The sequence below is a fragment of the Columba livia genome, chromosome 5 (genome assembly GCF_036013475.1).
Source record: "Columba livia isolate bColLiv1 breed racing homer chromosome 5, bColLiv1.pat.W.v2, whole genome shotgun sequence".
NCBI classification, from domain to species: domain Eukaryota; kingdom Metazoa; phylum Chordata; class Aves; order Columbiformes; family Columbidae; genus Columba; species Columba livia.
Window position 1 is genome coordinate 4,260,647 of NC_088606.1, and position 25,435 is coordinate 4,286,081.

General features: G+C 42.1%; 1 protein-coding gene across 4 annotated transcripts in view; it reads left to right on the plus strand.

The window, feature by feature from the left end:
• The window catches only part of WDHD1 (WD repeat and HMG-box DNA binding protein 1), a 31,319-nt gene extending 11,798 nt beyond the window's left edge, over positions 1 to 19,521 (plus strand). For 2 of the 4 annotated variants that reach the window (XM_065063153.1, XM_065063154.1), the window contains exons 8-26: positions 918 to 1,010; positions 1,882 to 1,988; positions 3,119 to 3,254; positions 3,418 to 3,613; positions 3,798 to 3,985; positions 4,503 to 4,687; positions 6,809 to 7,050; positions 7,540 to 7,677; positions 8,343 to 8,499; positions 10,123 to 10,237; positions 11,563 to 11,694; positions 12,026 to 12,243; positions 14,393 to 14,514; positions 15,008 to 15,064; positions 15,925 to 15,968; positions 16,103 to 16,261; positions 16,643 to 16,776; positions 17,933 to 18,068; positions 18,627 to 19,521. In XM_065063153.1, coding sequence (XP_064919225.1) covers positions 918 to 1,010; positions 1,882 to 1,988; positions 3,119 to 3,254; positions 3,418 to 3,613; positions 3,798 to 3,985; positions 4,503 to 4,687; positions 6,809 to 7,050; positions 7,540 to 7,677; positions 8,343 to 8,499; positions 10,123 to 10,237; positions 11,563 to 11,694; positions 12,026 to 12,243; positions 14,393 to 14,514; positions 15,008 to 15,064; positions 15,925 to 15,968; positions 16,103 to 16,261; positions 16,643 to 16,776; positions 17,933 to 18,068; positions 18,627 to 18,827 — 2,760 coding nt within the window. In that variant the 3' untranslated portion in view covers positions 18,828 to 19,521. Of the gene's footprint in view, positions 1 to 917; positions 1,011 to 1,881; positions 1,989 to 3,118; positions 3,255 to 3,417; positions 3,614 to 3,797; positions 3,986 to 4,502; positions 4,688 to 6,808; positions 7,051 to 7,539; positions 7,678 to 8,342; positions 8,500 to 10,122; positions 10,238 to 11,562; positions 11,695 to 12,025; positions 12,244 to 14,389; positions 14,515 to 15,007; positions 15,065 to 15,924; positions 15,969 to 16,102; positions 16,262 to 16,642; positions 16,777 to 17,932; positions 18,069 to 18,626 lie in introns of all 4 variants that reach the window. The other 2 variants (XM_065063151.1, XM_065063152.1) reach the window with 1 other exon arrangement.
• Positions 19,522 to 25,435: the final 5,914 nt, after the last annotated feature.

Genomic DNA, 25,435 nt, shown 5'->3' on the forward strand with positions numbered 1-25,435 from the left:
CTTATTCTGTAAATGTTTCCTTCTTATACCATAAATATTTCCTTCTTCTGTAAGTATTTCCTCCTTGTTCTGTAAATATTTCCATCTTTTTGCTGTTTCTTTTCACCTGAAGAATGAAGCTGCTTCTGTTGTGACTCGAGGTGGTGCTGCCACATACTACAGGTGTAGTGTGTTGTGTACGCACTGCATAGTATAGTACCTATGGATTATCGATCAGAATGGGTTGGGGAGCTGTGTGGAGGTCTCTGGAGCGAATGTCAGCTTCAGTACAAATGATTTCAATATCCATATTGCATAAAAACAAATACTTCTAATTTTTAGACTAACCATTCACACACATATTTGAAATGTAAGTCGTTGTCTTGCTTCTCTTACAGAGCAAATTATTAGAAGTCTTTTAAAAAGCCAAATCCTAAAAAAACCCCACAGGCTGTAACATTCATGTAGTTTTGTGAAAGATGAAATGAGGTATTTCAGGAATCAGCTATTCAAATAGGATTTATTGAGAAATTGTAATCGGATCCAAAAATGTTTGGGGAAGGAGGGAAAAGGAGAACGTAAGCCTTGTGCTCAGAGCATTGAGAACTATTTATATGTGTTAGCTGTTTTATAAATAGGAACTTTTAACCTTATGGTACAGCTGTCATCATCTTCAGTTTTCTGCCAGAAAGAAATGAAGATTAAGATAAAACCAGGCATGCTTTGCTGTGTTGCATGTGGAAAGCATTAAAGAACCCTGTAATTCTGGTTATTTCAGCTTTCTTTACTCTGTTGGCATTGCTGGGGTGCTAGAGAGCTGTTAAATACCAGGACAGTCAGAACCGGAATACTTGGGAACGACAGAGATGTGCTGTTTGAATGTTCTGTTTGAGAGGTAACTTGGTCTAAATGGTCTGATTCTTGTTGCCTTGGAACAGTTGCTGGCGATTCCTGTAGACAAAGTTGTTAAACTGTACAGAAGAGAAACCTGGGACAGCAAACTGGATCTATCAGACCCATTCATCACACAGGTAGGTACATAAGCCAGGGGCTTGCTAAATCTTCCATAATTTAAATATTATTCTGCTAGAAATTATCTTCTGGACAATCTTTTTTTCCTTCCCTTCTTCGTAATGGTTGCTCACATTTTCTATTTCATTTCTGATCCTGTTCCTTTACGTTGGAAAACAAGGCAAGAGATACTAGATGAGCATCAAACGTCTTTCTGTGGCTCTGGTTTCCCTCTTTCATTTGTAGTGACCCACTAGATCTGTAAGGTCTTGTGGTGAGTCACGAAATGCAGCTGAACAACATCTGTTTTCACAAATTGCTCTAAACACAGAGCTTTTTAGGGAAAATGTTGAGTGCATTATTTCTGTACAGAATAGAGATATCAGTTGCGCAGTTTATATTTTATTAAGCTGAAATTTAGCTACACAGTGGCCCTAACTGTGCCATCTTGTTTCTTTTAACCTCATTATATATTTGGGTCAAAGAGGATCATTTTCCTATTGTTGTTAAGATACAGAACACACCGGCTTGTATTTTAATTTATGGAACAGCATTAAGTTCAAAATAAATAAAGGTCTGATTAGTGCTGAATTTGCAAAATAGACTATGCTTCTGTCTCCATGTCTAGAACCAGGTCTTCTTTGACCTCATGGCAACATTTAATGACAGAAGATGGATATTCTTGGAACAAAACAAAACAAAAGAGGTATCCTATGTGTAAAGAATAGGTCTTGCAGGGAGCTACCTGAAGGCAGCTCTAGTACAGGAGACTGGATATGATTTGCTAAAGATCGTGATTTTTATTATTTTTTCTTCCAGAATATCTGTTTTAAGCTCCAGAATTGTGGATCGGTAATATATTTTGTTCTATTTCTTTCTTTTTTAACTTAGCCCTTGAACGTTGTGGCCTGGTCTCCTTGTGGGCAGTACCTGGCAGCTGGAAGCGTGGGTGGGAATATCGTGGTGTGGAATGTGGAAACCCAGGAGTGCATAGAGAGGTATTCAGTGTTGTTCCATAAATTCCTAAGTATGTGGGGTTTTCTTTTCCTGAAATAGAATTTTGTTATCTTTTCTTTAAAACCTATTGTTTGCTTGTCATTTCCATCATTTCCATGTTCTACAAGGAAGCAGCTTCCACGGGAGGTAGAAGAAATGTGACGTTGTTTTGCCTTCCCCCACCACGTCCAGTGTCCACAGAAATACGTCCCGATTCTTGTGCTATGCTGTTCACATTTCTGCACAGCTAGAAGGATCTGGAAACATTACACATCCCTTCCCTATTCTAATTTTAGGAATGTATGTGGATTTTGTTCAGATTCCATGGTCTAGTTTTCTATGTTGGACTCCATGACCTTGAGGGTCTTTTTCAACCAAAACGATTCTATCTTGTATTGATTTTTAATAGTTGATTAAAGGATAGTTGTGATGGAAACAAATCTCCTCGCGTCCAAAGCTGCAGGATCATTGGTAGTAAGATGTATTTTCTAAAGGGAGAGGGAAACACAGATAAATCAGTCAAGCATCCTCACTTGTAGGCAAGAAAGGACAAACTGACAAATTGCAACTTCTCTTGGTTAGATAAGGCATCTTTGTTTTTAAAAAAAGGGGAAAAGGTAGGATTAAGTGAGGTAGAAAAGGTGATTTATCTGTCTGAATACTTGGGGTAAGAAACATGATTGTTACTGTAGTGCCTATGTTAAGAATTAAAGACAGATTATGTAAATAATTATTGGGAGGATTTTTTGTGAGAATAAAGGTTGGGAAATGTAGAGGATTAACTCATCAGTTTGGTACAAGAGACACAGCTGAATGGTTTTCTAATAACTGGTTCTGGAATGTATGACTGCTGGGGAATTGCTTTGTCTTTTCTACATGTGTCAGAAAGCTGTTGTTTTAAGAATATGACTGTATTTGACTTTTTGAGTTTAAATGATTTCCTCCATAGAATAGGAAGACCTGCTGTGTTTTTTTTTATGGTAACTGTTTATGCTAAAGGTAACCTATTAATTATTATGTGTAACGTCACTTTCTAACGGTAGTAAATGTTACTACTTTTTACTATAACTCTTGTGGATATTTCTGTGCTGAGAAGCTTACTAAAAATCCATTATTTTTATATTATTTTTAGAATGAAGCATGAGAAAAATTACACCGTTTGTGGCCTGGCATGGCACCCCAAACACAGGCAAATCGCTTATACGGACACTGAAGGGAATCTGGGCTTACTGGAAAACGTCGGTGATGGAAAGAAACCAAATGACAAGGTGATGAGTAGCAATTATTTCTTAAATTAACATATTTATTCAGGTTACCAAATTATACTGAATGTTCCGTATTGCATGTAGAAAGTTCCCTCTTGCGTGTTGATTCACCCCTTAAATTCCATGTTCAAAAGAAGTTTTATGTTAATTGTTAACCTGGTTTTAGGTGGCCAGTACAGTGACAAAAGATTACAATGATCTCTTTGATGGAGACGATGATGACTATTTAAATGGAGATATGGTTGAACCACAGTCTTCCCCAAAGGCTGGAGCTGATGAAGATGATGGTGATGATGATGACCTTAGGCCAACTTCGGGCCATCTGAGACGGGCAGTAATTGATGATGATGACAACTTACTAGGTACAGAATGAACTAATTTCCCAGAGCTCTTTTGTGCTGTTATTGGGATGATCTCGTGGCATCCTCTACTCAGTTATATTCTGCTTTAGTTTCCCAGAGAAATATTGACTGTTTTAAATTTTATTACGTATATTCTGTCATAATAATATTGTAAGATGTAATTTATTTTTTTTTAAACTTCCAGATATTGGGATGATAAAAGCTAATCTGAATCTTGAAAAAGAAGATGGTGACGATGACCAGACTGGTGGCTTTCCAGCTTTGCCACTGTCATCTACACAACAGCCGGTCTACGATGGGCCAATGCCAACCCCCAAGCAAAAGCCGTTCCAGTCGGGCTCCACTCCTGCGCATCTCATGCATCGGTTCATGGTAAATCTCACTCTGTGTGGGTGACGTAGATCTAGTTGCTCTGTTAATATTCAATATCACCCAGTTCTTGCTGTGTCTTAATCTAATATTTTCCAAGGCTGCGTAGTGTTATGCTTTGCATTTCAGCTGCTTTTGATGTAGAAATAACTACTTGACTTGAAGTCAAAGCGATACAGTTTGTACCTGTGCCCTGGAATTCTAGCACATCTTTAAAAATCCTTTTTTAGCCAGAACTTGTGGGTATTTTTGTGCAATTAAGACTTTTATGTTAGTCACCCACTGTTTCATTCGAAATGCAAGTTCTTCACAATTTTGTAAGGAGAAAGCCGGCTGAGCAATGGGCATCGCACTAGTTTCTGCCTAATTCAGCTGTTTTAGAAACTAAGTCCTGACTACACAAGTCTTCAGTCTTCCTGTGGCCTCCTACTGTTGTTTCAGATGACAAATATCTAGCAGGCTGCTTTAGGGCAGTATCCTTGACTTGTTTTTTTTGGGGAACACACGTTCTTTTCAATAGGTCTGGAATTCCGTCGGCATCATTCGCTGTTACAACGATGAGCAAGACAATGCTATAGATATCGAATTTCACGACACCTCCGTGCATCATGCAACGCACCTGCCGAACTCTCTGAACCACACGATGGCTGATCTCTCCACTGAAGCAGTTTTACTGGCCTGTGAGAGCACAGAGGAACTCGCCAGGTATGTCATGGCCTTGCCTTGCAAAACCTGGAGGATGAAATTGTGGTCAATGGGGCAGAGTCCAGTTGGAGGCCTGTATCTAGTGGAGCGCCTCAAGGATCAGTACTGGAGCTGGTATTATTCAATATATTCATCAATTATTTGGATGAGGGAATAGAGTGTACTACCAGCAACTCTGCTGATGGCACCAAGCTGGGAGGAGTGGCTGTCACACCAGAGGCCGTGCTGCCATCAGAGACCTGGACAGGCTGGAGAGTTGGGTGGGGAAAAATTTAATGAAATATAACAAGGGAAAGTGTAGAGTCTTGAATCTGGGCAGGAACAACCCCAGGTTCCAGTATAAGTTGGGGAACGACCTGTTGGAGAGCAGTGTAGGAGAAAGGGACCTGGAGATCCTGGGGACAGCAGGGTGACCATGAGCCAGCACTGGGCCCTTGTGGCCAGGAAGGCCAATGGTACCTGGGGTGGGTTAGAAGGGGGTGGTCAGTAGGTCAGAGAGGTTCTCCTGCCCCTCTGCTCTGCCCTGGGGAGACCACACCTGGAATATTGTGTCCAGTTGTGGCCCCTCAGTTCCAGCAGGACAGGGAACTGCTGGAGAGAGTCCAGCGCAGCCACCAAGATGCTGAAGGGAGTGGAGCATCTCCCGTGTGAGGAAAGGCTGAGGGAGCTGGGGCTCTGGAGCTGGACAAGAGGAGACTGAGGGGTGACCTTATTAATGTTTACAAACATATAAAGGGTGAGTGTCAGGAGGATGGAGCCAGGCTCTTCTCGGTGACAACCAATGGTAGGACAAGGGGTAATGGGTGCAAACTGGAACACAGGAGGTTCCACTTAAACATGAGAAGAAACTTGTTCCTGGTGAGGGTGGCAGAGCCTGGCCCAGGCTGCCCAGGGAGGTTGTGGAGTCTCCTTCTCTGCAGACATTCCAACCCGCCTGGACACCTTCCTGTGTAACCTCATCTGGGTGTTCCTGCTCCATGGGGGGATTGCACTGGATGAGCTTTCCAGGTCCCTTCCAATCCCTGACATTCTGGGATTCTCTGATTCTGTGAATTACTCTTGGCTTGTTTCAGATTTTAAATTCAGCTTCTATCACTTTTTTTTTGGGAGATTTTTGGCTTTTGATTGTGCTTTTTATTTATGGGGCCACTTTCAAGGAGGATTTTCACACCCACCCACTTGAAGATGGATTTTGTTTCCTGAGGATTTTTTTAGTCCCTTTTTCAAATATATCCTGGAAACATCATGCATTGCTGGCTCAAAGGAAATTGTAAACATGGACAATAGTTTTTCAGTCTGCTCGGATCAAAGATAAATCATAAGGGCTGTGCTGTTTCCTTTCACGCTGTTGCTAAGGAGACTTTCTTGGAGATACCAAAAGAATAATAGGTGTGAAGAAAACAAGTTTATGAAAACCACAGAAAGATTAGGCAGCTGGGCCAGCCAGACTCTGTTCTTACATTTAAGAACAATAGCAACAATATTTTATTGCCACTTTCTGTGGAAATATCTTGAAGAAATAAGTTCCTTCTTCTCTTCACACACAGAGCATTTCGATAAACTGAAAATCACTCTTTACCTTTAAAAATATTATTAGTATGTATTGGTTGTCTGACTCTGAAAATTTCCATTTATTTTTTTTCTCAATGGGAGTGGGTAATCTGCCAAAAGCTGTGGTGTCTGTGAGTTGGTCATGGGCAGTTTTCAGTTATTAAAGTGGCAGAAATGAAGTTCTTATTTTGTTTTTCCCTTTGAAAGACAGCATAGCGTGACAGACTTGTAATGAGGGCTGATATTCAGGGGTACCAAGCACCTGCTGGTCTTATTAATGATAACTAACACTTAACCTGTTTCCATCTAAAAAAATGTCCCCTCAGAACTGTCTCTTTTCCACGCTTTAGAGGGTCCAGCTCTACAGTGCTGGAGATAGAGCCGGTTTCTCGGTTTTTGAAAAATAAGAGTAACACCTTTGCAAACGACCACTTGTAATTTGTAGTTCCTTTCTCTGACCATCACAGATTCCAGGTCTCTGATAAAAATGTCGTGTATTAGTCTATTTTCAGATTTTGCCTTTTTCTTCGTGTTGAGATACTTGACTCTTGTTCTTTGTCTCTGCTTTAGCAAGCTCCAGTGCATTCACTTCAGCTCCTGGGATGCAAACAAGGAGTGGACAGTAGACATGCCGAAGGACGAGGACATTGAGGCCATTTGTCTGGGCCAAGGCTGGGCTGCTTGTGCCACCAGTGCCTTGCTGGTTCGTGTCTTCACAGTTGGGGGAGTTCAGAAAGAGATCTTCAGCCTCCCGGGTCCAGTGGTGTCTATGGCAGGACACGGAGAGCAGTTGATTGTTACTTATCACAGAGGTAGTTTTCTCCCTCTTGCTTTTTTCAAACTGGGGTTATATTTTCAGTCTTCATCTGTTACTGGCTTCAAACACTGGTTAATTTGTACATAATCATGTAATTTTTCTTCTCTTCTTCACGATGCTTTATCCTTCTTTTCTTCTTGATGATGCTTTTACTGTCACAACCCATGATCTTTGACATCCGACAGCAAAGCCTACGTTATATATTGAGATGCCTAGATGGGGAAAGGGAGAATTTGATACCAGTGACATTAATAGATTAAACTTGGGTTTCAGATATGCCAGAATGAATGACTATAGGAAATTAAGGAAGCAGTTGTTATGCATGCTTTGTATGTCCAAAATGCCGAATAGTTGCTTGTCTGACAGTGGTATTCATGGATAACTCTGCATTAGAATTAGTTCTTGATTAGAAACTTAAATTTAGCCAAGAGACAAGACAATTTATTTTGTTTTCTAGCACAATAATTGAACAACTTCTTCCTAGGCACTGGCTTTGATGGAGACCAATGTCTCGGGGTACAGCTGATGGAGCTGGGAAAAAAGAAAAAGCAAATTTTGCATGGAGACCCTCTTTCTCTTACAAAGAAATCCTACTTGGTGTGGGTCGGATTCTCTGCAGAAGGTATGAAATACCTGCGTGAGCGATGTTGAGAAATCTTGACACTGTTAGGGGAATTTTGGAGGAGAGTTTGGCTAATTAATGCCCTTTTAGTAGCCTTGGGACTTGGACTTTTTTCAATCTCCTCAATGCTAAACAAAATTCTGGTTTTTGATTGTTTTGATATATTTATCAGAAATCTTTAATATGTTTCCACTATGAATCGAATACATTTGAATGTTATCAGAACTTGTTTTCCCGATTGGTTGCCCTGCTCAGCAAAAAGAAACAAACTGCATTAATACACCGTTACCGGGACGTTCGACTATCTGGGCAAAACTCCCCCTCAAAAAGTTGGTATCTTGGGAGGAGTTTTTACCATAACCAGAAAAAAGCAACTGTAAAGCAGCTAATTTTCTTTGTGAATCTACCCAAGTAGGTTGAATTCTATTTCTTCTTAAAATGTTTTAAATTTGAGCTTCTCTGTTGACGAGCAGTAGTGTTGTCTGTCAGAAGGTGGCGCATCTTTCTAAGGAAACTATTCTTTCCCAGCTGGGATGTACAGTTTGGGTGAGAGGACGTGGTGCTTGAGATCAGCAAACCATCATTTCCCAGCAGTATCCACCAGTTCCAACTTAATTGGTAATTAGTTGCCTGTCAGAACAATTGTCTTCATTTGTGCCAAACAGGTACCCCTTGTTACGTGGATTCTGAGGGAACAGTGCGGATGTTGAACCGGGGGTTTGGGAACACTTGGATTCCGGTGTGCAACACAAGAGAGCATTGCAAAGGAAAATCGGATCATTATTGGGTAGTTGGCATCCATGAAAACCCTCAGCAGCTCAGGTCAGATATTGCACGAGGAAATGCTTTGTCTTGCTTTTAATTTACAAAGCAATTATTGGGATGAGAAACTGGGAACAACTTTTACTAAAACAGGTGGCCAGTAAATACGCACAGTAAATGATCAGGTTCATGAATTGAATTCCGCGTGGATATTTCATTACTAAATGGGTTTTGAGTAAACTCGGTAGAGTTTTATAACTTGTAACTGACTGTGGCTCTTTGCTTTGTCTAACAGCTGTGTGCACTTTGTGGAGAAATCACACACCTCTGATGCAGGCACATTCATAAGACTGTTTTCCTAGAGAAACCTGCTAATCTACATCATTAGGCATAAATAAATCAGAACCATTATTATATTAATATTTAAACTGTGACCTTGAAGAACAATTTTGTATGTAAAATTACTCAAATATTTAGCTGAGAGTTAGCCATTACTTTATAAAAGGTGATACCTACATGCGATGCCTAAATAATTCTATTTCTCTTTATTGTAACGTGTATCCTGGACATTTAGCTGCTTAGCCTTGTTTCTAGTCCTCTTTATTCAGTGATCTGTGTCCTATTCCTACCAGGACAGAATCCATCAGCTCAATAGTTTACCAAAATTTAGGCCCTTTTGCTTTGCTAGTCATGCATAATTGTAGAGTTTGGTGGGAGGCTGCATTTTATTCCAATTTACGTGACATTCTTTGGTATCATTTGTTTATTTGTGAAGGGAAAGAGCTTGTTCTCGCTGGTAAATGTCAATTCATTGTCTGTTTCCTTGTCCAAATCATTAAGTAATTTTGATCTCCAGAAAATTCATCAAAAATGTGCAGGACACATCGCATTGATGGGCCAGTCAACTGTCAGTCTGTCCTCATGACTTTTTTCCTTCTGCTCCAAGAAAAGTGCTGCTCTCTGAGTTACAAAGAACATTTTATTCAAAGCCACCAGCATATTAAAGATAAGGGGGGGGAGGGTTGTTGTAGAAACACCAGATGCCTTAATTAACACAGATAACCAGAACACTAATGCTTCCTGTTCTTTATTTTTTTCCTAGTGTCTGAAACGCTAGCTTATAAAACCCGACATTTTTGTCAATGCTGCATCGGTGCTGTTGGAAATACAGCTCGTCCCCAATCAATATTTTGTTTAAGTGATTGTTACCAGTAAGGACTAGTTTGAATATAATGAAACAATAAAGCTACGCTTTTAGTACATGCTTATCTGGTTCACCTCCCTCTCTCTCTTTTTAATTTCCCCTCATCAAAATAAACAGTAGATGTTCCTGCTCTTGTTCCAGGGGCCTTCAGTTGTCCAGTGGTTTCTGGTGATAATAAATTGCATTTACATTTTGCAGTAGCCGTTAAATCGTGTGTTGTGTGAGCCGAGGATCTGTGCCTGTTACGTGCCACGTTTGCTGCGAACAAGAGCAGCATGTGCTTTGCTTTTATTGGTCGCAATGTCAAAATAACCCTTTATAATGCAATATTATAATTGCTACGTTTACGTCAGTCATTTAATTACTACTTTTTAAAGAACAAATCCTCTTAAAGTATCTTGCTTCTTAGGAGACATGACTTAGATGCGGCACATTGTGACTGTCGGTGATGGGGATCGTGTTTTGTTTCCCTCGCACAGGTGTATTCCTTGCAAAGGAGCCCGGTTCCCTCCTACGCTCCCGCGACCCGCCGTAGCAATATTATCTTTTAAACTTCCTTACTGTCAAGTGACGACAGAAAAGGGACAGATGGAGGTATGGAATGGTGACGAGTCTCCAGCCGACGGTCTCGGCTGTCCCCATCGGAGGGATTATACAAGATTCCTATTAATCATCTCTCCTATGAAAGAGGGTGATACGAACGCTGAGTAAGACGAGTGGCTGAGGAGGTTATTTGGGTTCAGCATCTTGTGTAGCTCGTTTGGTGTAGAAGAATACAAGATAACCTTGCATCAGCTCTAGTGGCTTTATATTGATACATAAGTGATTTCTGACGAGGGAAGGCTTTGTATTCCTCTCTCTTTTAAAAATTGTTTAAGTCCATAGTGTTTAGTGTTCTAGGAAGCACCACATTTTGGTCTCCAAATCAAGACACTCTAGAACGTGCCTGGATTTTAATATTGTAGACCTAACGAAATTTCTGGAAGGTGTTTTTTTGAAAGATGTACTAAGTTCTCAAATTCACATAATCACTCTGAAAACATAGGCCTTCTGGCTTGACTTATTGGCTCAAGGTAGAGGCTGATAAAGCAGAAAAATATCTGGTTTTATTTTTCAGGTTTTTATAGGTTTAAATATTTTGATGTTGTGGGGTTCAGCTGTAGAAAATAATAAAATAGCAACAATAAAATAATAAAATTCTAGCCTCAGCCTTAGGCACAGTTTAATGCTATTTGAAATTTATTATTTTTGTTAGAAGTGTAGTTAAGAAAAGTTTCAATAATAAACACACTGTCAGTTTTAATGAATTCTCCTTCATCTGGTTCTTTATTTGATGGGGTATGTCTTCCACAGACCCCCCTAAAATAATAAAGGGGAAACACCAGGACCTGCTAATGTAGCTTGAGGGAATATATACTTGTGTGTGGGTAAAGAAGCAGGTTATTCCAATAGGTAAGTTCATAATTATTTTGTAAGAGCGCTAGCCTGGTCTAAAATCCATACTAATATTTCCCTGAATGACAAGAGTTACATTTTCTATTAGCATTGCTGAGTTATTCTGGAATATTTCCAATTTGCTGTGGGACAGAAGTTAGAAGATAAAATAATCAACTTCTTCTAGACTCCTCTGTCCTGGTGAACATGTAGATCTCATCCTACTGAAAGCCTGTAATATAAATGGAATTTAACATATGTGGCGACTGTTTGGATCAGTTTGTATAGAGATGATAGTTAGTGCGGGCTAGTTTTTTCCCCAATAAGCATTAACTTTTAAAGAGAATTGTCTACCCTTCGCACTCATAAGATGAAAGGAAAGTTTAAGAATGAATCGGTAAAATACGATTTAAATTGTTAGACATTGAATTGTGGGCTTTTTTCCCCCCCTCTGACTTCCAGAATCATCTTTGTCCCTTTTTCAGGAACAATACTGGCGTTCTGTTGTATTTCACAACCACGTGGATTACTTATCAAAAAATGGCTACGAATTTGATGAAAATACTAAAAATCAGGCAGTGAAAGAACAGCAAGAGCTTTTAATGAAACTATTTGCCGTAAGTACAAATAAATAAAAAGAATCCCTGAGACTTTGAGTCGATAGCATTTAATGTAAATTTTGATGTGATTCCTCTTAATAGTAACGAGTCTGGCTAGTGATGGGCAATCCAGATGTTTCACAGACAACGATAAGAGGTGAACTGCAGAATATTTTTGTTGCTTAACAGCATGAAGGGTGGGAGGAAGAAGCTTTTTCTTTGCCATGTGGTTCATGACTGTTGGTGGCTCATCTTTATTCATTCACTCCACCACGACCCGTAATATTCTGGTCCGAGAGTCTTGAGGGGGCTGTGAAGTTTGTAACTCTCAAGGCTTCTTTTCTTTCAGCTTTCTTGTAAACTGGAGCGGGAATTCCGTTGTGTGGAACTTGCTGACCTCATGACGCAGAACGTTGTGAATTTGGCCATCAAGTACGCGTCTCGCTCTCGGAAGCTGAATTTAGCTCAGCAGCTCAGTGAGATGGCTGTGGAGAAAGCAAGTGAATTGGCAACGGCACCGGAAGGTGAAGAGGAGGAAGAGGATTTCCGAAAGCACTTGAATGCTGGGTAACACACATTTTTGTGATTAAAATCCTGGGAACGTTTCTACTGATCTGTTAACATTTTGGTCCAGCTGATGCGCTTTTGCTCTTCTGGAGCAATGTGTTTGTTAGGAAGGTTGTGCTGCTCTGCTCTTAAATTGTACATATAAAGCAGTATGTTCCTGTTGATATATTGTGAAGGCTCGTTAGTAACGGGACACGAACACAAATTGATGTATCTCCACTCCTTGTTTACTGTATGTCCATGTACAACAGCTTCAGAGGCAAAGCAGACTCAATACCAAGTTGCTCTGATTAGAATTTTTTCTTCTTTATTTTTTTCCCTACTTGTAGCTTGTGCTGGTTTGGTTATTTGACTCTGACCTGTTTCTTTCTCTTTGTCTCAATCTCTCTATCTCACTTTATTCCACACCTATCTTAAAATCCTTCTACCTTTCTCCAGCCCTGCCCGCTTTCAGTATCCCACCCCAGTGCATCCTATTTAGTCTTTTTTCCACCATAATGATGGAGTGGAGCATCTCCCTTGGGAGGAAAGGCTGAGGGAGCTGGAGCTCTTTAGCTTGGAGGAGACTGAGGGGTGACCTCATTAATGTTTACAGATATATAAAGGGTGAGTGTCAGGAGGGTGGAGCCAGGCTCTTCTCGGTGACAACCAATGATAGGACAAGGGGCAATGGGTTCAAACTAGAACACAAAAGGTTCCACTTAAATTTGAGAAGAAACTTGTTCCTGGTGAGGGTGGCAGAGCCTGGCCCAGGCTGCCCAGGGGGTTGTGGAGTCTCCTTCTCTGCAGACATTCCAACCCGCCTGGACACCTTCCTGTGTAACCTCATCTGGGTGTTCCTGCTCCATGGGGGGATTGCACTGGGTGAGCTTTCCAGGGCCCTTCCAATCCCTGACATTCTGGGATTCTGTGATAATTCATCCCAGCTCTTCTAAGCTGTGGAAATACTTACGGGTTGGCTTCGCATTCTTTTTCCCCTCTGTATTTGCGCTATAGACCTTTCCTCTCCTACCTGCATCTGCTTTGTAAAGCATGATGAGGCAAAAAGATGTGTGTGTTTTTTCTAAGAAATACAGATGGTGCAGAAGAGCTGTGTTCTCGCTTGGCCTCTGGATGGTGCAGCAATAAGGAAAGTTGTTGCGAACCACCCGTCTGATAGTGCGGGAAAAATGACACGGCATTTAGTCAGAAGCAATTTTAGGTATGAGGTTGGGGACTTTTTTGAGCAAGAGGAAGTGGTGAGTCCCTGAACTTATCTGTGGCCTTTTCCTTATTCTGCTGTGTGAAAGTGCACATTTAGAACTGGTTTCTAAATGCTCTGCCTTGTTCTTCTGGGTGGTGAATGGAAGCTGTAATCCCGTGTCTGCGACTTCAGCCACTCTGAGGGTTAAAATTCATCACAAACACTATATTATTCTTAGTGCCAGATTAATCACTGGCATTCTGGTTGAGATAAATGTACCTTTAGTTTATGTGTACATGGATTTTAACAACCAGCGAAGATTAGGAGGCAAATGCAAGAAAAATACATACTACTGTAGGGAATTTAGAAAACAATCAGATTAAAAACGTGAACTCACCTCCTAAACTTCAGACTGAAAATGTGCATCCATGTTACCACCTGTGTATTTGTTCATGACTGTAGAAAAGTGACCTGGTGTTATTTATGCTATCGGAGGTGCATGTGTTTAAATGGAGATTACGGAAGGTGTTTTACATTTGCGTTTGTATTTGTGGCAAAGTGTTCTGGCGACAGTCGTGATGTTGTCAGGCGCTCCGATGAAGGTGGCCAAGAGTTGCTGTTTCTGTTCGGGCGCTTCCTCTTACTTGCGGAGCTGTTTGAATGCCAGCACGCGCACGTTTGTTTTAATTAAGTGTGAATTTGGGGCAGATTGATAGCTGTGTGTGGTCTTTTTTAAAACTACATGGGTACCACTTCAGGCTGTGAACTCATGTGGTGAAGGAATCTGTGTTATATTTTTAGTAATCATCACGATTTTATCAGAGGTATAATGCAAGTAAGTGCCAAATGTTATTGTTGTTATTTCCTAAATGAGGTAAGTTAGTTATCCTTCCATTGTTCCAGTTTTCCTTCTGAATGTGGTGACCACATCCTGTCTGATGAATTCCTTGCCTTTGGTTACAGCAGCTCTGCCAGGGAGTGGAGTCGGCCGCCCATCAGAAATGTTCAGCAGGACCAAGAAATGGAAGATGCTGAGGAAACTGATGGTTGTGAGGAAGCAGAAGAAACACCCGAAGTACCTAAACAGAGTAAGGAAAAATATATTCTCTGACTAGGCTGGAAGTTACCTACGTGTGTCTTTCACAGCCTTAATAAGGGTTTCTGGAAAATTCCCAGAGAATTCGTAGTTTGGATAACTCAGTCTGTAGGACTATGCAACAACTTGATTTTCTGTCTGTTGTTTTGTGCTTTTGACATAAAATTTAGGAAAGACAGACACAGCACCTGTCACAAGTGAAGTACAGGAGGTTGGATGTAGAAGCCACTTACACAACTAGAAAATAATCCCATTTGTTTCGCTGAGTTTTGAAACTGCAGGTGCAGCAGGGACTAGAATAAGTTTTGGGTTTCAGGAACAAAATAAATCATTTTTGTAAAAGTGTATGTACAATTTGAAAATGAGAAGTCATGCTTTAGATTGTTTTCCTCTAACTTATGTGTCTGTTGGAGGTTTCGTTATTAATAAATCACGCTATTACGTTTTATTGCGCTTCAATACATATCTCTTTCTTTTTTCTGAAGGGCCAAATCCTTTCTCCAAAGGTGTCACTTCAGCAGAGGCGACAACTCCGAAATCTGGTGAGTGAATCTCTGTTTATTCCAGGATGAGAATTTTGACATGCTTCGCTACACCTCCTCCTGTTTTTATCCTCCGTTCTCCCATTACCACTAAAATTCAATGTATAACAGCATTGTCAAGTGGGAACTTGCGCTGATTGTTGCTGTCCCATTTCTAAGAGGTTCCCTGTTCCTGTCGATGCCTTCGTCACCTGATGATGTTCCACAACACTCTTCTGGTCGCCTCAGCTGTGCCAATTGCAGAATCCATTTTCTGCCTGGCTGTGTCATGAAGACGTTCTTTGGGACAAGGGAAAAATGAGAACAATGATCAAGTGATTTATTTCACTAATGAGGCACATTTATTGGTTGCAGAGTTGGTAGCTGTGCCATACAACCAAAGCTGGGCAGGCAGGAGCAGAACGTGACCTCCTGCTGCTGCTTCCCCCCTGCCCACCCCCTCGCAGGAATAATAGGAGTAGAAACGGATTTGGGGGTGGAGGAAATCCCGGGTCTTCCTGTGGATTTGTATTGTAAGCTGTTGGTTCAGTGTGGCATTTCTGATGGCTGATAGTAGCTGAGCACATGTATAACCTCCCCGGGGCTATTAAAATGTAATTACCTTTATCCAACCACTTTCAAGCCTGGTGGAAACTTCTTTGGTGTGGAGTAGTTGATGCCTTGGATTTAGTTTTCCTCTTTGATTTTCATTGTACAGAGGCTGAAACGCTCAATGAGTGTTATCCTCATTCTTTGGAAATGGGGCTAATGTTGGTTCATCTGCTCATCTAAAATGTGCATGTTGTTTCATAGATTTAAATATATATAGAGGTGCGTGTACACACACATTTTAACATTCCTTTTTCTTTGCTATCCAATAGTTGTAATTGCATCAAGCAGCCAAGGACGCGTGAATCCCTTTAAGGTAGGAATTTTGCAGATGGTTTGATTGTGGTGTTCTGAAAATCACAACAAATTATTATATTTACAGTATAAGTAGCTGGGAGGGACAGAGGGGGCGAACATGACAGAAAATGAATTAAATATTTGTTTTGCTAGGTGGCATCTAACAAAAAGGACCCAGTGGTCCCCGCAGCAAATGTTCTAGACACTATGAGCAAATACTCAAAGAAAACTTCTCTGTCTGGCAGTCGAGCTGTAACCAAGCAGAACCATCTCGTTATAAAACCTCTGACTCCCAAACCCAAGTCCAAGCAGGTAACGTTTCTAGTCTTTGTATATTGTTTCCGTGGGCAAAGAACGGTAAATTGAATTTTACCAGCTTTGATCAAGTATGAAGCCCTGTTGATTAAGGCATCTTATGGTTTCTGCAGGACGCTTAAATAATCTAAAAGCATGTGAAACAGGAAAGAAAAAATCAGTTGTAGAAATCACATTCTGCACGGAATCTTGTGCTTTTGTTTTAAAGTGTTAACTAAACATCATCTGTGCTGAAATGGGATGGATTAGGTGCTACATTAATGCAAGTATTTCTTATGGTTTTAGGAAAGGCGTGTTTTTTCTTGGGCTGGATGGTTGTCTGAGCGTGAGGTGTTCTCACCTTACTTTTGTCTTCTGTTTTAACGTCAATGTCTTTAGGCTTCAGCAGCCTCCTTCTTCCAGACTCGTACACCGAACTCTAGTGAAAAAACAGCAGAAGAAAGAGAAGAAAAAGCAGGAAACGAGCCCCGTGAAGTCAAAGTCGCTGCACAGGAGAACACTGAAAACAGAAGGTGAACGGACAATTGCGTCTCAATGCTGCGTACCAATTTTGACAGAATAGCAAGTCCAAAAACTACTTAGTTTGTGAAGACGTGGAACTGTACGAAGTAGCATAACCTCAAGACTGAAGTTGTAGCTCACACGTTGTCACGTTTGTGAACTCACTTCAGAAATTTAGTGAAACTGCTGCGTGTGCTGCGCGTATTATCAAACAAGCCCGCGTAAAACACCTTGGTTGGATTTCCAAGTTGCCACATTACGATTCCACTGAAAGAACAGGGAAAAACATTCTGTTTGTTCAGTCTTTCTCAGTGGTATTCAGTGCAGAAGTTTCACAAATGTATGTGTGAGTAAATAATAAATGAACAACGGAAAATGTAGTTTTAGGGCTCTGAGCAACAATTTTGCCTTGATGCTGCTTATGCATCTGATAATGACCTTTGAATGATATAATAAATGAAACTGTGCTGCTGTGCCAGTTGCAAGTCTAGGAAATACTTGAAGTTTAAACATCTCTAGCAGATCTCGAAGGATGCCTAAAAGCTAAAGATTTATGTGAAAGTGTAAAAGTTTTAGTTTAGCTTGTTTTTTTTAAAGAAAACAAATGAAAAACTTATATCACCTAAGGAGCACACATCTCTTCCTTGCTGAGACTAATCTGCCTGTCCCCTGGAGCAGCTGTATCTTCTAACAATCCCAGTCCTCATGAAACTTGTATTATTATAATCAGGTTTCATTTAGACTTCATTTAACTGAGGAAGATGAAGGTAATTATTATTCATTTGGACTAGCATTCTTTTCATTAACCTTTGCAGATAATGTTCTGAAACAAGCGGCAAGGAGAATTGTGAAAAGGATTAGCTGAAACCTGCTAATATACGTGCTCTATTTTTAGGTTGATGGGATCCTGTCAGAAAGGAAAAGAACCATTATGCTTTGTCATTCCGAAACTGAAACCTTAATCTCCATATATATCACAGTTTTAATAAAAATGCTTGACTTAGTCTTGCCTCGTCAGCATGTTCTGTAGGCACAATGCTGACTATATATATGTCTTTTATTTCAAGAACACAAAAACTCCAGTTAGGTGTGATTTGGAGATGTTGTTTTGAGGGATATGGTTTTCCTATAACCTTAAATGGGCTTTTTTTTGTCTGCTTCTTTTAGAGCGAAGACGGGATTCCAGATGTGGCTAGAAGAGAACAGAGCAAACATTTTGACAGATAATCCTGATCTGAATGAAGCAGAGATAATAAAAGAAGGTATGAGTCGATTCAGAATGCTGTCGTCAGAAGAAAGGATGGTAAGAAAACATTCTCTAATGCTGTTTTATTGAGAATTTTTCTCCCCACTTGATTATTTAGGATCTTTTCTTTAAATTCCACGCTTCTCCACCTTCATGGAGTTGAATTGTGCCACAATATACGACCTGTACTTAATGAAAATAGGAACTGAGTAATTAGTAATAGCAGAAAGCAGCTGTTCCAAAATGGGGCGTGTGGGAGAAATGTAGTCGATGAAGAAATAACAGAGAAGGGAAGGGGCTGAAAGTGACATAGCCAGACTTAATTCATTGGGGCTTACGTTTATTCTAAAGCCTTTTGGGGTTCTTGTTTGTCCAGAAAGATAATTAAGAGCTTCAATTTCATATACAGACTCAAATGAAGTGTAGTTTCGAAGGAGAATGTTGTTAGAAAAAAGGGAAGTGAGGAAATTGCTCCCAACTTGATCCTTATTAATTCTTAAACAGGAATCATTTCAGTGTTTCCTTATAATCAGAGAAGGAAAGTGCATGAAATAAAGTGGCGAGTTTTGTGGCCTAATTTGCAATTTTCTGCTTAACGATGTGCTTTCTCCAAAGGCGTGGACTGAGAAAGCCAAAGGAGGAGCACTGAATGATTTAACAGACGATAAAAAGCGCAAGCGTCCCACGGCCGATGAAGACGAAGCGAAAAAGAACCAGGAGCAAAACTCAGAGGACTCAAATTTATCCAAAAAGCCAAAGCCTTTAGATCAATCCGCAAATGTCAGATTGTCAGCGTTTGCATTCAAGCAAAGCTAAGCCGTGTGGTACCTTCTCAGCCTCTGTTTTCTGATAACATTAAATAGCCCTAGATTGAAAAACTTGCTCAAGGAGCACTAGCAAAGGGGTGTCTCGCTCCAAATAGTCTTTTAGAAAGTATTTTATTATCATTTATGGATGGAAATGTTGAATCCGCTCTCTCCATCTTTTGCAAGTTAAGAGCACAAAGCTTGATTATGAAACTAACCCGCGGATCTGTTACCTGGCAGCTCAGCCCCACTCTGTGCAGAGCTGTGGGCCCCATGCTGTGAAGATTTGATGCTAAACCTGGATTAGGCCCTCTGGGGAGGATAAAGTGGGTACAGAAACTCTCATGTGGTTTAGAGAGGCGAAGTTACGGCTTCTGCGCCGTTGCTTTTGCCCACTGCAAACACGGGTGGGAGAAGGACACTCAGGAAAAGGGAACGTAGTTTAACACGGTGCTGCATTGAAGGATTTCAGCTGCATTTTCAACATGTGCGGCTGTGACAGCGGCAGAGAGCGGCCTGATCGGGAAAACCAGGGCCAGCAGCCGAATTCGGAAGGTCGAACGTGCAAAAATGAGCCGTTCCAGCCTACGCGAATGTGTTTCTCTGGTCCACGCTCAGCAGGAAGTGCTCGCAACTTGAAAATGTCTGTATTTTATGTAATGTCCGGGGTTTTCTAAATAAAATGCAAACGTTGCTTTGTTTAAGGTGGTGGGCGCCTTTGTCATTTTTGTAATGAAGGGAAACAAACTTCTTCCTACAAATCGTAAGGCGTATTTACCTTCTCTGGAGAAGAGGCGGTATGTCTAATAAATGTATTGGAAGCCAAATCAAATTTTGAAACTTTGGTTTTTTTAGATAAGGTAAAATAATTCAACTCTTTTAGCATAACAACCAAGACTGAAAAGTTCTATGATAATTTATGGCTTTTTCTTCCCTGGGTTTACACATCCTTTCACTGTCTCCTTTTTTCATTAATTTCTCTTCACGTTATTAGGGAGAAGACTGTTTAGAAGACATTTTTAACGTTGAAATCTACAGATCGAAGATTCGGTGGGACTTCTGTAAGCCACTAGATCGTAGTGTGGGAGGCATTTTGCTAGACATTTTTAGCAATAGTTACATGTCATTTTGGAGAACAGCTCCTTTTTCCACTGGATGTAGAGAAAAGGGGTCATGATGTCAACCAGGGATGGTAAATACAACTAGAGAAAAACCTGAAGACCTGTACATTTAAATGCTTTTTGTCACCCATAGTTCTTATCTATTGTTACACATTTTATTGGTTTAATACTGATAATAGGCAGCAAGTAATGATTAATGTAAATAAGAATTCATTTTTTGTGTTGACACAGTGGAGGAAATTCAGTGATTTTTCTACATTCTTTGGAAAGAAATTGTATCAGAGACTGGAATTTCTTTTTAGGGAGTAAAGCGTATTTCCACACTTGGGTGTATTGGAGGAGAATGGAATTGCATTGGTAAGAAAAACATCCAGATAGAAAAATCACTCTGAGCTTGGTGAACTGTGTAATGGTTTATTGGTGGTTTGTTTTTTTCCTGCGAGCCTGGGTTGTTTGGATGATGAATTGAGCATCTCGACCGAGGTTCAGGGAGATGGGCTGGGTGCGAATAGATGCTTTTTGTTTTCATTTGTCTACATATAATCCATTTTCTGTTGGGTTCCCTGGTGATGACTGCTCAGGGCGTCTATGTAAAGGCCGTGTAAAATTACCCAAGCAAGATATTTATACCTTGGGCTGGGGACATCAGAGCCAGTTGTGCTTCCTGATATTGGGACCATGTCTGTCCTCTGTCCCCACTTTGCTTCCACCCACAGGCACAAATCTGCTCCGGGTTCTACAGCTGCTTCCATGAAGCATCCAAAGTCCTTTTGGCTCCTGGAGGAGGGAGGAAACATCCAAAATAAACTTCCACGAGAGTTTCCCAATGGCCGGCCGTTTGCAATCTGTAGCTCTTCTGAACAAATACACCAAAGGTCTGTTAAAGGGGAGGCTCCTGAATTTAGTGGGTGGTTTCCTGGAGATCCCTGGGGACGTCAGGCACCATCCTGCATGTCCACAGGTCCCGTTCACTTTTCTCCTGGTTTAATCTTTGCTGGGTAATGCTTGTGGGTTTCATGAGACCCAGTGTACGCAGCCTTGGGGTGACAGTTGATTTCACTGCTCCCCTACAGCTGACGTGCCAAAACTTTCTAACATCAGATTTCAAGCTTTGTATCGGAGCTGCATGACCATGATGGTGTCTGCAGCGGCGAATTTTTTAATGATGACAGTTGCTCCGTCCACAGCAATAAAATAGAAGCTATTGCGATCATGGAAGCAAGTAACTGGTTGATTTTTGGCTGGGAGAATCGTTGCATGATGCTTTTATGTTTCTTCCATCGAACACGGGGTTTGCTCTGTTACACACTCAGGGCAGAGCTGCGCATTCCCCTCCATCACCCACAGCCACCGGGAAATGGAATGAACACAAAGCATGGGATGGGTTTTCGAGTGAAAAGAGTTTAAATCTCAACTGGCTGTTTTTCTTTAAAAATGATCCCTGAATAATTTTACAGAATTTCACTGAATTCTTCAGAAATGCTTGTTCGTCCCGAGTTTGTCTTTCTGCTGGAAACCCAGGTACTTTAGAAAAGCCAACCTGGAAACTGTGTCAAGGGACCTGCCTGGTGGTGTTTGTTCCTCCAGTGCTCAGAAAAGCAGAGAGGGAAGATCGCACTGCTGAATGGAATGTCTAATGTTCTATAACCCATTCCCTTCCCCAGCAGAAAGGCTCCATCCACTGACCCGCTCTGCTGCGACCGTGCTCCTCGTGTTGCGGTGCCAAAAAGCCGATTTTTGCCATTTCTCTTCAATCCTGTTCCGTTACCTCTGTTGCTGCCGGTACTCCACACTTAACACAAAGATGCTACTTGCTGGAAAGATGCAGCAACAAAATAGACCCAAAATGATGGGTAACGTCTGTCAGCTTCTCAGGGGGGATATAATCCAAAGTAGCAAACACTCACCTCCCTAATTCTGTAGTTGACAGAGTGTTTCAATCCCTTTATCTTATAAAAAGATCTGTAAATTACCTCCTAGGTGTGCTGGGGTGTTGGTAATCTGTTGGACTTCAGAGGGAGAGCTGAACCCCCAGGAAGCTGAGAGTTTATTCAGAGGGAGAACGTTTGTACTATAAATGGATAAAATACCCACCCACCTCCTAAAGAACACTTTCTATGGCTTTTCCAGCACTTGCTCCATAGTATAACTTCACTATGAAAGAAAACAACGCTGCAACACAGCCCAGCCAATAAAACCAGCGTAAAAGCCTTGTTTGCCTTGCGAGCATCGTGTTGCTGTATCAGGCAGGAGCGCAGGAGGAGGGTAAACAGGGACATCGGGGGGGAAAGTGCCTTCCCACAGAATTTTGTTTTCTACCTGAGCTACTCGACAGGCTGAGAGAGTTGGGGTGTTCAGCTGGAGAACAGAAGCTCCGGGGAGACCTCATTGTGGCCTTTCTGTATTTAAAAGGGGCTGATAAGAAAGATGGGACAGACTCTTCCACACGGCCTGTTGCGATAGGACAAGGGGTGATGGTTTTAAACTAAAGGAGGGAGATTCAGGCTGGACATGAGGAAGAAATTGTTGTCCCTGAGGGTGGTGAGAGCCTGGCCCAGGTTGGGCAGAGAGGTGGTGGATGAACCATCCCTGGAGACATCCCAGGCCAGGCTGGATGGGGCTCTGAGCAACCTGAGCTGGTGAAGATGTCCCTGCTCATGGCAGGGGGGGCACTGGGGGAGCTGGGAACGTCCCTTCAACCCAAACTCTCTGATTCTCTGATTCTACTCCCCCATGGCCTGACAGGTGATGCTGCAGTTTGGCTCCAACGAGACCTGCACAACTTATATATATCTATATATTTCTTTTTATGGCCCGTAGTATCGAATGCTAACAAAGAAATCTCTCTGCCTGTCACATGTCATGAATCCATGTCAACTTGTGTTATTTGGGATTTGGGGAGTTTTCTTTGGCTGTGCTTTAAATCCCAGCGACAAGCAGCCTCTGGCAAGGATGCCAAGTTTGGGTGGTACCCAGCACAGACCAGTCGTTGTTTTCACAAAAATGTAAAGCTGATTGCTGGCTTTCACAGTATGAGTTTTAACTTTTGTTGTTGCTTTCAGTGCAGGTAGGGGTGAGATTAGAAAGTCTGTTTGCAGCACAACATCTGGTAACTTTATTGCAAGTATTTGGCACTAGCGTGCAACAGCAGATATTTTGTGGCGGTGCAACTCTAATTAAGATACTTGTCTCTATCAGTGAAGAATTGTGTCTCCCCTTGGCTTCTGGGGATGTCCTGTGTCTCCAGTTTCTGTGACAAAGCCGATCCATCCTCAGATTAGCTCCGCTGGTGTTGGTCGGGGTTCTGCTCTGTCCCTTGCTGAGGATTTGCAGCCACCTAAGGTGAAGTTCCTGTGGCTTGTTTGGCATTGCATTCCCCAATTAGAAAATTAATAATGGTTATAACTACTCCTTCTCCCTTTGTTGCTGCAGGAGCAAGCGATGCCATCAGACTCGAAGAAAAATTTGCTTTACGAACCATGTGTAAGTTGCCTTCATGGGGCTCTATGGTTGTCACCAGCCTCTGATGGCACACACAGCCAGGATAGTTTGGTTGCTCCAGCTGGGAGGATTTCTTACCTTGGAGGTAGTAAAATAAAGTCAATACCAAAGCTTTTGGGGTGGGAAAGTCAAGAAAAGTCAACCAGCTTGGGTGTTTGGGGTGGAGCTGGGTGAAGGAGACCCCGTGTTTGGACATGCTTTCCCCTCTCAGACATCTGGCTATGAAACACACCTCAGTTTCTTTCCACAGAACAGAACTGTGTTGGTCATGGAGAAACTCAACTTGGTGGTCCCAGCTGGCTGGTCCCAGGAGAAGACAACAGTGGTGAGAACCGCCTTTGGGAAGGCTGGATGCCTCATGTGGTAGAGAGCTCTTTGATGGAGAACAGCAGACCTGGCCGCTTCCCTCTGCTCCTGGCTGATGCGCTGCTGTGTATAGAATCCCAGAATGTCAGGGGTTGGAAGGGACCTGGAAAGCTCATCCAGTGCAATCCCCCCATGGAGCAGGAACACCCAGATGAGGTTACACAGGAAGGTGTCCAGGCGGGTTGGAATGTCTGCACAGAAGGAGACTCCACAACCTCCCTGGGCAGCCTGGGCCAGGCTCTGCCACCCTCACCAGGAAGAAGTTTCTTCTCATATTTAAGTGGAACCTCCTGTGTTCCAGTTTGTACCCAATACCCCTTGTCCTATCATTGGTTGTCACCGAGAAGAGCCTGGCTCCATCCTCATGGCACTCACCCTTTATATATTGATCCCCATGAATGAGTCATCCCTCAGTCTCCTCTTGTCCAGCTCCAGAGCCCCAGCTCCCTCAGCCTTTCCTCACACGGGAGATGCTCCACTCCCTTCAGCATCTTGGTGGCTGCGCTGGACTCTCTCCAGCAGTTCCCTGTCCTGCTGGAACTGAGGGGCCACAACTGGACACAATATTCCAGGTGTGGTCTCCCCAGGGCAGAGCAGAGGGGCAGGAGAACCTCTCTGACCTACTGACCACCCCCTTCTAACCCACCCCAGGTACCATTGGCCTTCCTGGCCACAAGGGCCCAGTGCTGGCTCATGGTCACCCTGCTGTCCCCAGGACCCCCAGGTCCCTTTCCCCTACACTGCTCTCCAACATATAAATGCAACAGTAATTAATTAACTTACAGGCAGGCAAAACACAAACATCTACCAGGGCTGAGAAAAGAGCCACTTGATGCTGGGCTCAACTGGAGGTGAATGGCAGAGGAAATTTGCAGGAATTGTTTCAAGCCACGTGTTGCCAGGGAACAGACCAGTCTACAAATTGCATTATTGATCTCAGAGAAATGACGGTGAGAAGCAAACGAGGGGAACAATGCAGGGACACGTCTGTGCCCCGCGCATGGATCAAAGCCCTTGGAGACTTGTGTTATACAGTTCTTTTCACATTCTGAAAAGCATAAATATGAATTTACCTCCTACGTCCTGCCCAGACCATTCCTCTGAAGTTTTCCATATTTCAGGGAGCAAAGGCTGGAGGAGTTTATTGGTGTGAGGTCCCGTGTCTCGCTCTGTGAAGGCACGAAGGGAAAGCTGGGGCAGAAAACCCGCTGCCTTTGCTTCCAGTGTCAGCTCTAAAATGTGAGACCTCACCAGGGAAGTTAAAATGCAGATCGCACCCGCAGAAAACCCCCTCAGTCCTTAGGGATCTTCTGTCCTTACCCAACAACAAATCCCCCCATAATAGAGTAGTATTTTAGGAGCCTGTAATCAATTTTGCTTGTTATCGTGGGTAACAGAATGAAATTGCTCGAGATTCACTCTTTAAAGTGACGCACTGTGATTCCAGGGGCTGATATTTCTGTTTTTCCAGGGCATGGAAGGATTTGCCACTCATCGCCGCTGTGGGCACAGCTATTATTTAAGGATCACGTTCGGGTCACATTCTGGCTTGATGTTAATAGCAGGATTGATCCACACTGCTCTTTTCCTGTTCGAGCTGTTAATGATACGCTGGGCCGACGCAGATGGT